Raw genomic sequence first — 13,009 nt, 5'->3', positions numbered from 1 at the left:
CTAAAACCTGCTGTGTGACACACTCACTTGGAAGTTCTACTTCAGTCAATCAACTAACCAGTCAATGCTTTTGTATCTGTGGCCTGCAACTGCGAAGAATCAGCTAGAACTCCGGGGGACACCAAAAGTGAAATGGATAGCCACTCACCTACCTGGTCTTCTCTTCCATAAAATTCATTCTCACAGAAGGTTTATTTGGTCTCTGAGATTCGATATGGGTTTCCCAATACCCCCAAATGATTCTTGAATTTGTTGCATGAAAACTGCATGCTCTAAAGCTGATCTTTATGCTGCAGCCATTCTCTGCACCGCTGTTTCTGTTTACGGGTCCCCTGGAATACAGAACAACATGCCTCGTCTGTGGCTATTGGGGTTCTTGCTGCACTACTTTCCTACCCAAATTCTTCCCTAAGTGACGTGGTGGAATTGCTCAAGCAGTCAGTGTGTCCCCTCTGGCACGGCCCCGTTTGCCCGTGCGTGGTACACGTGCGTGCACCTGTGGGTGCCACCTACAGGCAGGCGGCCTCTCGCTCACTGGTGTCCGTCCTGTTCCAGATGTACATCACAAGCACAATCAAGACAAAGAGCAGTCGGCTGGCTAAACCCGTGCTGTGCCTGGGAACCCTCTGCACCGCCTTCCTGACAGGCCTCAATCGGGTCTCTGAGTACCGGAACCACTGCTCCGACGTGATTGCGGGCTTCATCCTGGGTACTGCTGTAGCCCTGTTTCTGGTGGGTCGGCTTCCCTCTTTCTGGTGTCTTCCCCTCTCGTGCCCTCTGAAAGGCTGGCCGGGGTCACGGCGAGTCAGATCAGCCAGACCACAGTGTAAGTCCATGCTCCTCCTGCCCCAGCCTTGTAGGTGGCCATTTTTTCCCCAAGGAGTATGCATCCTTTTGCCACAAAAAGGACTTCTTTTTTTTTTTTTTTTTTGTAGCTTTGAAATGCTCTTTAATTTGCGAAGGTATATTTAATTTTTATTATTATTTTATTAGCATATAATGTGTTATTTGTTTCAGGGGTACAGGTCTGTGATTCATCAGTCTTACACAATTCACAGCGCTCACCATAGCACATACCTTCCCCAATGTCCATCACCCAGCCACCCCATCCCTCCCACCCTCCCAAACCATAAAAGACTCTTAATCTCAGGAAACAAACTGAGGGTTGCTGGAGGGGAGGGCAAAAAGGACTTCTAAAGTACCTTTTCTCTCGGGAATCTGATTGCATATTCCCCATGGGGGTCAGGAAGAGGAAGGCCTGGGGCAGATGGCTTACCCCACTTCCTTCAACACTGGGCTAAGAAGTGAGGCCTGGCTGACGTAATGGCGTATCCTCAGAGCAGTGTTCTTTAAATATTTGTGCAGAAGGTATTGAGAGAAGCTAAGTGTTGCTTGAGGGAAGAACAGAAAACAAAGACTGTGGATGGAAGCAAGACAGCCCCTTCTCAGACATCCCCAGAGATTCAGCTCTTGTCCCCACCTGTATATCCCACTCAGCAGTATGAAAACCCTCCTCCAGCCACACCCAGACTTTCTAGAAGGCTTCTGTTACCATCTAAACATGGCTCTTGGGCGTCTTATTTCCACTACAGATAGCTTCTCAACCACATATAATAATCTTTCTGGAGAAAAGTTTTAGTTAATATAGTTTTCTCCATATCTTGACATTTCTGATGATTTTAGTTCTTCAAAAAGCTGGTGGCCTTGCCACCTGCTCAACTAGGAAATCTTTTCATCTGAGTTGGATTGGAAGTGAAGAGGCTAATTTTTATTTTTTGTCTTTTTATAGTTTTACTGAAGTATGCTAGGCAGATCATAAATGGCACATGAAGTGTACAATTGGATCAATTTTGACATACAGATACATCCTTCTCTCTCTTCCTTCCCCTCATTCCCAAGCAACCACTGATCTTTCCGTCACTCCATCACTCTGTATGAGTTTGTCTTTTATAGGATTTTGTATGAATGGAATCATAGAGTCTATATTCCCTTTTTTTTTTTTAAGATTTAGCCTGCTCTGGTCCAAAGCCCCCATTAAGACTGGCATCACACTTAGATGGATTTCATGGTCCCATGACCTAATTCTCCCTTGTGCAATGCCTCCTCCTTGCCCTTCCCAACGTACAAAATACACATATGCCTCTCCCAACCTCTAACTCTGAGTTTTCCAACTTTTTTACCTGCTGAGATACAGAAAATGCTCACGTTTACTCAGAACACTGATCTCTCAATGGAGATTAGGAAGCTCCATTTTAATTCAAAATTATTTTTAATGGATCCAGGCTTTCTTTCTAAAGCAAAAGATGGAGGACTTCAATGCAAATTGTCTGTATAAAGCTGCAGGAAAAATGGTGCTGAGATGATCCTGAGATGTTGATATCCCCTAAGGGATATTTCCCACTGACTGCTTTCTAAAAGAGGAAAGGAGTACTGGAGGCTTCAGGAGAAGAGAGGGTTTTCAAAGACAGATCAGCAGTTCAAAAATGAAGGCTTGGGCTCAAAAGCCAAACAGTTGTGCTGTCCCTCAGTCCTGGACCGAGCTTCCCCAGCTAGAAAGAGTGGTGCTCACTGTCCCAAGCTACTGATGAGGTTTTTATGGGATGAAACCTGTGAAAACCTTTGCATTTTCTAAGGACCCACATACAAATACTGCTTTTGTATTAAACTTGTTTTTTTCTCAATAACTTGCAGCCCTGTTTCCTACTGCTCAATTACTGTTTGCTTTGTTACTAGCTTCCCAATTGATGGTCAATGTCAAAATTTGTTTTCTACAAATGGTCTTTATGTAAGAGCCAGAACCACTACCAAATGGCTCTGGCAGGAGACAGACCTCATGGTTTCCCGCTGTTATCTGCGTGTGCCCATGTACACACCTCACATGCACTCACACTGAGCTTGAAAATGGGTCTTAGAAGAGACTGGAAGCCCTCCAAAGTGGAGACTTGGAGAGGAGACTGGGAGACAGGAGTCTGAGAGCAGGAGCATACTTGCAGCATATGTGCATTCTTGTTTTGTGTTTCCAATGAAAATGAAATGGAGGGGAGTGAACCGTTAACTGAGCAATCACTACGTGCCCTACCCTTTATATCCACCAAGTCACATGCTCCTGGGACAAGCCCTGCCATATTCTTATCCTCACTTTCTAGATGAAGAAAGTTAGGCTCAAGAATAAGTAACTTGACCGATGGCCATCCAACCAATAAGCCATAAATCTGACCTGGGTCTTCCCATCTCCAGAGCTCCTACACCTCCCACTTCCCCCATTTCTTTAATGGAGGTGGTTTAAGCAGAGCTGGAGAGTGAGATGGAAGAAAGCCAAGTAGAGAACATTTATATAAATGTTCCACAGGGTTTGAAGAGTGACAGGAAAGATTCAAAGATCAAGGGTGCCAGTGGCTCAGTCAATTAAGCATCTGCCTTTGGCTCAGGTCATGGTCTCAGGGTCCTGGCATAGCTTCCTGCTCAGTAGGGAGCCTGCTTCTCCCTCTCCCACTCCCCCTGCTTGTGTTCCTGCTCTCACTCTCTCTCTCTCTCTCTCTGTCAAATAAATAAATAAAATCTTAAAAAAACAAAATTAAAATTCCTTTAGAAAAAAGATACTGAATATAGAAACAAAGATGCTGAACAAGCGAAAAGAGAGCATGGAAAGAGACAGATAAACTCTATGAGGGCAAAAGAAGCAGAGAAGATGGTAAAGACAGACTCAGTTATGAAGGGGGCCTCAGTAGGAAATAAAGAAAAGTGAGTAGTAATTTAGAGGGAGAGTATTTTAATGGAAGCAATAGAAGAAAAATGCCACTGAATTATTTAATCTCAAGCAAACAGTAGTCATATAAATTAAGGATGGTCATCTTGGGCAGGAGGTAAAGACTAACTCACACTGATTATTTGCTATGAGTTTGGCACTTAAGAAGAGGCAGAAGAGTATAGTGTATGATCAAGGGGCTACGGAGTTAAAAATCTCTATGTGACCTTAGGCAAGTTATCTAACTTCACCGTGCCTCTTTATCTAGGTTGGAGATGATAATAGTACCTCCCTTGTAAGATTGTTGAGTGGGTTCAATGCAGGAAAGTAAAATTCTCAGGACAATGCCAGCCACAGAGTGGCCCTCAGTAAATGTTACCTGTTATTATGAGGTGGTTTACATTCATTGTGTCTTTTAATCACTACAGATCTGTGAGAGAGGTGTTGTTATTTCCATTTTACAGGTGGGGAAAGAGGCTCAGTGGGGTGGGTTGATTATCACTGGCCACGTGGTGATCAGTCAGATGCTTCATCAGCCTTTAGAGGTGCTCAGCAAACACCTAGACAGTGCCCAGGGTCTTTGCATGGTCCCTACCCACTGGCTCAAAGGGAAAAAGTCACGATGGCAATGACATTCTAGGGGAAAGGCCTGCCACCCTCCCAGATGGCCAGGCATTGATGGCTGCAGTCTGACCCCAGTCTTTTTTCCCCTCATCCTGCAGGGAATGTGTGTGGTCCATAACTTTAAAGGAACACAAGGATCTCCTTCCAAACCCAAACCCGAGGATGCCCGTGGAGTACCCCTCATGGCTTTCCCAAGGATAGAAAGTCCTCTGGAAACCTTAAGTGCACAGGTATAGTAAAATGGTTTTAGCAAAACAAACCCACAGGCTCAAGGCCTGTTAGCTTGGGAAGTAAACTCATCAATTTCTCTACTGGAAGCAGGATACCACTGAATCCACTCAGCACTAATAAAAATCTGATGTAAAGGCTTTAAGAACTTCAAGCTTCTCTCAGTTAGTCCTGTATTTATTCTGGGGCTTGGCAATCATGAATCCTCCGGAAGTCCTTAGTAATGTCTAACTGAAACCCCAGCTGCTTTAAGACAACTTGACCTACTACATAATACCACACTTCTGAAATTTGGACCAATTATGTGAGAGGCCAATTTGATTTATTAACTAGGACAATATTTGGAAAGAGAAAAGTTTTATTACATTCAATGATAGATATAGACTAGAAGCACTTTTGAAACGTGATGACTAAGTGTCCTTTGGGATCTATTTTGATGACTACAATCAAAAAATTCAATGCAACCCTACTCACTGGTCTCTTATTTACATCAGGGCCTCGTTTCATGTCAGATAACAGAAATAATTAGCCACCTAGTCCTTGTCCTCAAAGAACTCACAGATAATCAGGCAGGTGGATATAAATGAGTAATCATAATAGGGCATGCTGAATCAGAGGTCCACAAAGTGCTTTGTGAATACAAATGAAGGAAAAAAAATGTGTTGTCTGAGAAGACAGGAAAAGCCATGGAGACTTGCCACCTGAAGGTAGCCTTAAAGATGGTTTCCAGCACTTATTTTTGCCTGGGGTAGTTGCTAGGTGCTTCACAAATACATCCTTATCTCAACAAACACCTTTTAAATTGGTAGGAGAATTCCCAATTTCACAGATAAAAAATAGGAATCTGAAAATAGCAATATTCAATTAACATGCCCGAGCCCACATAGCTTGCCAGTGGAAGAGCTGAGCTGAGTTGTTCTTGAGGCAGACAGAGAATGGGGATAACCAATACCAAAACAGGGTTTTCACTGGCAAGCCACTTTGCTAAAATGTCTGTAATAATTTATCTTGAAATCTCCTTTATATTTATATTCTTACAAAACCATTTTTGTAGATAGTATGATGGAAAAGCAAATCACTTTCCACTGGAATTATCATGTACTTCATATCATGAGAATACAAAACAGTATTTTTCCCTATTTAAAGATTATTGGCAGGGCGCCTGGGTGGCTCAGTTGGTTAAATGACTGCCTTCGGCTCAGGTCATGATCCTGGAGTCCCTGGATCGAGTCCCGCATCGGGCTCCCTGCTCGGCAGGGAGCCTGCTTCTCCCTCTGACCCTCCCCCCTCTCATGTGCTCTCTCTCTCTCATTCTCTCTGTCTCAAATAAATAAATAAAATCTTAAAAAAAAAAAAAAGATTATTGGCTATCAGACATCTCTCTGAGATGAACTGTCCTAGTCATATTTCTTTTCACATTTAATGAAGTCTTCCTAATTTTATTAACAAGAAAAACAAAACAATAAAGCTATTTCTATCTTGGGAAAACTAGGGCTCTACATTAAACCCAGTGCCAAGTATTTTGTTTGTTTTCCTTTAACCTGTATTAAGGTGAAATTTTTGACTTGGTTTAATGAGAAAGAACATACTGAAAAATGTATTACTGGTTTATTGATATACGGCCTGTTGATACAGGTTGAATGATAAAGTGGCTCAATCGTGATCCCTTGTAATGAAACCGTGAGACAGTCTCTCTGGTGTTCCCTATCTATTTATGTTACTGTACCTGATAAGATCAGAGTGGTTCCCTCTACTTTTGAGGTGAAGCAACTGAAGACAAAGGTGAGTTTTAAAAGCAAACAAATGTTTACTGAGTTCCACAAACATGGCAGTGTCTGTGTTCTTTTAAATGCTGACTACTTTACCTTGAACGTCCTGATTTAAGGACACCCCCTTTCAAACCCAGGCTTCTGCCCAACACTGCTCAAGCACTACGCTCTGTTGGAAACCTTCTCCAGACTTCTGTCTTCTCCCTATTAATTATTAGTTGACCATCCAGGTCAGAGACATCTAGGCCATATTTTGGGGGATTCCACTTACATTGAAAAATGAAGTGTCAAACGGAGTTTCAAAAACTGATCTTCCATAAGATAGATAAAAGATTCCTTCAAAATATATATTATTATTCACTACAGGCAGTAGTTGAACTTCTTTCAAATCTGTCCATGTATCTTTATTTCCATGTCTCTCACCCCATCTGATTATAGTGAGGTCTTTTCTGAATACACAACCCTTTCTGTGATTGTCCTGCCCAATGGATGCCAACAGTGTCCCTTCAAATCTGCCCCTCCCCGCCAAGAACTTGGAGATCTTTGAGGATCTGAACACTATGAACCATGTCTTATTTACTCTCCATATTTCCTGGCATTCACTAGATGTGAAACAAATGTTTGATGGATAGAGGCAAGCCAGAACCAAAACCTGAACTAAACACTTTAGATAAAACCAAGAACCTAAAATCAGACCACCATTGCTATCTGAATCTCCAAAGAAAATAGAAATTAATAAGAAACAACAGGACTTCAGCAGGCTAGTCAAAGTAAAGCTACAGGAAGCTGGATAGAGAGTTTACTTCTCAAGTGATGCCTTCCACACTGACTATAGAAGACTCAAGTAACAAAGCACCTACTTTTAGTATCAAATGTTTCCACGTGTAGTTAGGATGATTATACTCTTTATTTGTTGGCCCAGAAAAGAAAATTAGCATTTATTGCAAGCAATCACATTCATTCCTCACAACAATTCTGCAGTTGGTATTTTTAATTCTGTTTTGTAGATGAAGTAAGTAAAGCACAAAGAATTTAAGAAACATGCCCAGGGTCACCAAGTCAAAATTAAAACAGGCCCATCTAAGTCTAAACGCCCTATTGAATGTACTATACCACACAGCCTGGTATGACATTCAAGGAAAATTCCATTTGGAAATCTGCATCTCTTAGCATTCAAAGGAAAAATGCAGTAGGGGATAGCGTGTTTGAACTGAGCTACCGATCTTCCAAAATAAATATGCCCTATGTTTTCACCTGGAGGCAGGAACTCTCTCTGCAACCCCAACACCTGTGTTTTCTATTAGAAGATGGCTCCTTTGTAATTTCTGGGATCGAACCATCTTCCCAGGAAGAAGAATTTTGAGGAACTGAGAGAAAGTATGAACCTTTCTTCAGGGCATGCATTCATACGTGTGAAATCCACCCCACTGTTCAAGATACCTCAAGGAGAAGACTGGTTGGGGAGGGGACCTGGTCACCCTCCTTTCCTTCCTCCCAAGAACCTTCTTTCTTTCCCTTTGTCCACATGGAGCCCCCAGAGCTCCAGCACTTTTTCTTCCTCTCTAAAACATCAACTCGGATTTGAATATTTGTCTTCTGTATTCCCCTTAGCATAGTTGATTGAGACAAGGTACATTTTCTAAAATCTTTCCCAAGTACTGAAGAAAAACCAAAAAGTACATAATTATAGAATCCAACAAACCAAAAATGGTCAGGTTTCCAAAGCATGATTTTATGGTCCTATTGAGTGAGTGTGATCTCACAGAGACCCCATTCCAGGAACCCACAGAGTGACTGTGATCCTAAAAAGACGAGCATGGAATTATCCGTGTTCTGCACCTGAGCAGTCACCCTTAGTGTTGAGCAATTGTGTGCCTGTCAGACATAGTTTATATTAACAAAGAAATGAAGTTAGAGAGGAAACAGTTATATTAACCTATTTGGGTTGGTATAAAGTTTCTCAGTGTCTCCAGATTTGGGGAGGGGGAGACATTTTATTTCTTTAGCAGAAAAAGAATCCAATTTATGTTGACACCCAGATGCCTGGAACCTTACTCCAAATGGTTCTAATTTACCAATTCTGAGGTAAAAGAGTATTTATATTTAAGAAAATATTCCCAGAGGAATTCTAATGCCCCCCCCCCCCCCCCCCCCCCCGCCTGGATTTCAAACTAGTGATACTACAGACTTTGTATTAAATAGAAAAAAAGACCTGGAAAGTTAAAGAGATCTGCCCAAAGTCACCCATTTAGTTACCTTCAGCTGTTGAATTACTTTATCTTTACCACTTAGTCTCTAATGGAATCTTATAAACATGTGAATGACCAAAGTATTGACCACAGAAGTTTTTTCAAAAAGGAAGCATATTATAAAAGTAAAAACACAAAAGGAAAAGTTATTTTTCACACTATGTCAAGAAATGCATCAAGCTCTAGTTCTCACACATATGGCACATAAAAGTACCTTGAAAAATAAAATACTCCATTTCTAAAATGTATAGTTGAGCTCTCAGGAATATACTGTAAGTCTCTAGTGTGCTGAAAACACACAGGAATCAAGAAACCCATAATAATCAATCAGATCTAATGCCACAGTTTCTTCTATTTCTCATCCCCATAGACTGGGGGTTTTAAGTTCAAACAAAAGAGGAAATGTTTGGTCTGCAAAAGGGGGGTCCTGTATATATAAGTTATATAAACAAGAGGTAGGGGTTGTATAAACAAGCTGTATCTGCAAAAATTTATAGAATTACAAGGAAAAGGGACAAAGCTACAATCATAGTACAGATTGTAACACATTTCTAATTAATAAGCAAACAAAATACAGTGAAGATATAGATGATTAGCAAGGTTGATCTAATGTGCATTATATATAACCCTCAAAACACATGAAAATTATGAAAATAAACCACAGAGAAGTCTCAAGAAAGTGTACAGTATCTCTATCACACAGATTCCATTCTCTAGAAAAAAAATTCAGATACCTACACCTAAAAACAAACAAAAAAACCTATACATTTGAAATGAGTAAACTCATTTCTATATAGCTCATGACTCAAAGAATAAATCATACAGAGATATTTCAAAAATTAGGACTGTTTGATATTAAAACACTACATTAAAACTGTGGGATGCAGCTAAAGTTACTTTGAGATCCTTAAATGTTTCTATTAGAATATGGTTGAGTGAGTATAATATAAGACAATTTTATAGAGACCAAGTTTAGTTGAAGGAATTATTTTTTTTGGTTGAAAAATCAGGGAAGTTTTAGGGTCACCCAGCTGGCTCAGTCGGTAGAGCGTGCGACTCTTGATTTCGGGGTTGTGAGTTCCAGTCCCACACAGGGTGTAGAGGTTACTTAAATAAATAAAACTTTAAAAAAAATATATCGGAATATATAGAGATTGGTGTAGAGGTTACTTAAATAAATAAATAAAACTTTTAAAAAAATATATCAGGGAATATATAGAGATTGGTGTAGAGATTACTTAAATAAATAAAACTTTAAAAATATATATATCAGGGAATATATAGAGGAGGTGACAATTTGAGGGGCCTTGGAAGGCATTCCAGGAAGAGGGAACAGCGTGTGCAAAGCCAGGAGCCAAGAGCACAAGGGCACAGCCTGAATACGCGCGTGAGTCAGTCAGCCCAGCTCTGAGACTGCATCTGCTTGTCTTTGCAGAATCACTCTGCCTCCATGACCGAAGTCACCTGAGACAACTGAGGTGTCACAAGCTGTTTTTTTTATCACCCTCCAATTCGATACTTCAAGACACACAGTTACTTGATGTCAAACTGTGAAGACAAGTATTATGTTTATCTAGTTAGAGGCTAATGTTTTGTACATTTTTTGTATGAGGAAGTGATGTAGCTTGCCCTGATTTTTTTTTTTTTTTTTTTTTGGTCAGCTTTAATATATTTATGCCAGAATTTTAAACCAATAAAATTTTCTTCTTGTTCCAGTGTGCACTGAAAAACCACATTGATTCAATGATTGATGTTGTTTTGTGATATTTGTACACAAACCTTCTTTTCTCAGTTTTATAGGCACAGAAATAAAATGAATATAACAATTCACTTTAACCCTTTATGACCATACTTGCTGCCTCCTCCAGAACTTTTGAATTTTAATGAAAGTTAACTTTTGAGTTGCAGGGAGGGCAATGTTGGTTAATGGTAAATCTCAAAATCAATTGTGCAGGAAGAAATATTCCTTTCAAAAAGAACTTTGTGTCCTTGTCTCTTAACCTGTTTTGTATTCTAAGTTAATCTATTAATGAAGTCACTTACTTACATAAACAAGTGGCAGAGACTCTTGGATTTGAAGGGTGTTGGGGCTATATGGTTCTCTCTTCGATAATGGCTTCTCCCATCTCAGAAACTCAAGGTCTTTCTGGAATCATGTCCTTGGGCTGGCAGATGACACTGCAGACTTCTTTCCAAAAAGCAATCTGTACCAGTCTCCCCTGTCAACTCAACAGTTTTATATATTATATTGTATGGACTTTATATGAAAATGAATATTTTACACTTTGCACAGTATTATTTTACGGAAAGGGTATCTCCAAACTAGAGCATCTCCAACCTAGAGCCCCAGGGCATCTCCAATCTAGAGCCCCAGAGCAACAGCTTGACTTTGTGGCTTTTAATTATTCTAGAATTTTAACTGCATCTCATGTTTCTAGCATGGTAATAACTAACGTGTAACTCCTTTGAGAGAAGGAGCTCCCTTGTCTTTACCTATCAGAATGTTTTCTTGACACCTTCCATGTTGGCTCTTCTTAGCTTTTTTTTGTACATATTTTTTTTTCTAAAGAGAAGAAAAAAAAATTATCACAAAATGTATTCTGGCTCATGTCGTTTGTTTTACACTTCATCCACTGGGCAAAGGTATTTGAAGAGTCACAATGAAGTGAACTCAATAAATGTTTATACTTTTTAGTTCCATGCCTGCTGAGATAAGTCCTTCTAGAGGCATGACTGGTAGGTCTTTTCAAGGGGGAGTATGTGAGTGAGTGAGTGAGTGAGTGTGAGGAGGGGGTGTGTGGGTGTGTGTAGGCAAAATTTAAAAATTCTTGAAATTGTTAGGACACTTGGAAACACAGTCTAGATGCCTAACAAGCTACCTTGGTTTTCAGCCTGCCCATATTGAGTTGTCAATAAAAAGTTAGTCATTTTTAGGAACAAAACTTACCTCTGCTAAATAAAACTTTGCCTGATCTCTCATCTCATTCTGACCTAAAGTTATTTATGTTTCCATGCACACACCTTCGCATACATCTTCTCAGTGCTGTCTGGCTGACGAAGTTGGGTAGGCAGGCAAGGAAGGAAAGAGTACTGAAAGCTCTGTTCATCCCAGAGGCCATGCCACATGTCTTCACGGACATAATCTGGTTGTTCTTGGGAGGCAGCCCAGGGAAGCTGGGACAACCCCAAGGCAGCGATCTTTCAGCAGTGGTATTAGAATCCCGGTCTTCCTGATGCCATCATAGAAGATGCCTTTGAACCAAGGCTGCGTCTTTTCAAAGGTTTTTCAACCTGATCTACTTGCTTGGATGGCTCAGGGGATTGTGTCTGTAAGAAGCACATAATGAGAAAGATGCATTCTGCTCATTAGAAGGAATAATTTGCAGGCTTGGACCTCTCCACTTTGTATAAGCTACCTAAGCATAATGTTCCCCAATTTCTGAGTGATTCATTTTCTAAACAGATTTTAGGATTTTTTTTTTTAGTAACAGCAGTGAGGACTTCGTTTTATTTTCTTGTTCATGGTAAGACATTCTGAAAAATGCTGGCAGGCTTTATTGATTTTACATTACCCGTTTCTCATCACAGTGAGAGGCCATTTAAATGTGTGACTACCAGATGGTATTTCCAAGAACATAAGTCAAGTTGACTTCTGAGTGAGTGTTATCCTTCTACTTTCCTTTCTGGTTTCCATCTGGAAGGACCTCTCAGGTGTTACAAGGGCTCTAGCCACAGACTCTAGTTTCCTAGTCTTGGGCTTGGGGGGTATGTGTACATGACTGAGTCAAGCTCAGAGGACACCACACTGTGACGCTTGAAAATAAGGGGCATCTTTGGGCTAGCATCCCTGGGTCCACTGAGCTAGTCTGATTCCTTCCATTATGCTATGGCAACCTTAGTATTGCCCCTAGTTAGCCCCAAGTCACTTCACAGACCTCAAGTTGATCTTTCAAGTCTGCCCCTTGAGATTTATTTCTTAGGGCTAGGGACCTCTCCATGTGGGCCTTCTACCAAAGACAAAGCCCTCTGTCTAAATAGGATGGGTGGTCACTCTAGCCTCAGAATGAATCCTGTAATGAGCTTTTCCTCTTTTTAAGGAAAGCCCAGAGGAGCCTGTGAAGTCTGACCCCCTGTGAGAGGGAAGAGGGAAAGAACAAAAGAAAGGCTAAGGAAGCCTGTTGACCTGAACAACTTCACAGAGCAAATAACTAGTTTGCCAAACAGATGGATTCCAAACATCCTCCTAATTTGGCTAAAGGAGACAATGACTCATTTGGAAATAAAGAGAATTTGAATGGAGCCTGCAGATAGTTGAATGATAAGTATATTTAGATAAAGGAATGATAAGGATGAGGAAAGGCACTCATGAATTTGCGGCTGCCTCTTCTGGCAAA

The 13,009-nt window shown here is 40.7% G+C and overlaps 1 protein-coding gene across 1 annotated transcript in view; it reads left to right on the top strand.

Moving 5' to 3' along the window:
- The window catches only part of PLPPR1 (phospholipid phosphatase related 1), a 115,477-nt gene extending 105,212 nt beyond the window's left edge, over positions 1-10,265 (top strand). Inside the window, exons 5-7 of the mRNA XM_035016198.1 lie at positions 556-732; positions 4,468-4,599; positions 10,051-10,265. Of these exons, the coding sequence (XP_034872089.1) occupies positions 556-732; positions 4,468-4,599; positions 10,051-10,083 (342 nt within the window). The 3' untranslated portion in view covers positions 10,084-10,265. The remainder of the gene's footprint in view (positions 1-555; positions 733-4,467; positions 4,600-10,050) is intronic.
- The last annotated feature ends 2,744 nt before the right edge of the window (positions 10,266-13,009 follow it).

This window comes from Mirounga leonina, unplaced genomic scaffold, assembly GCF_011800145.1.
Source record: "Mirounga leonina isolate KUSES-001 unplaced genomic scaffold, KU_Mleo_1.0 Mir_170, whole genome shotgun sequence".
Lineage (NCBI taxonomy): Eukaryota > Metazoa > Chordata > Mammalia > Carnivora > Phocidae > Mirounga > Mirounga leonina.
The sequence above is the reverse complement of the archived record's forward strand: the minus strand, read 5'-3'. Positions and strand labels throughout refer to the sequence as shown.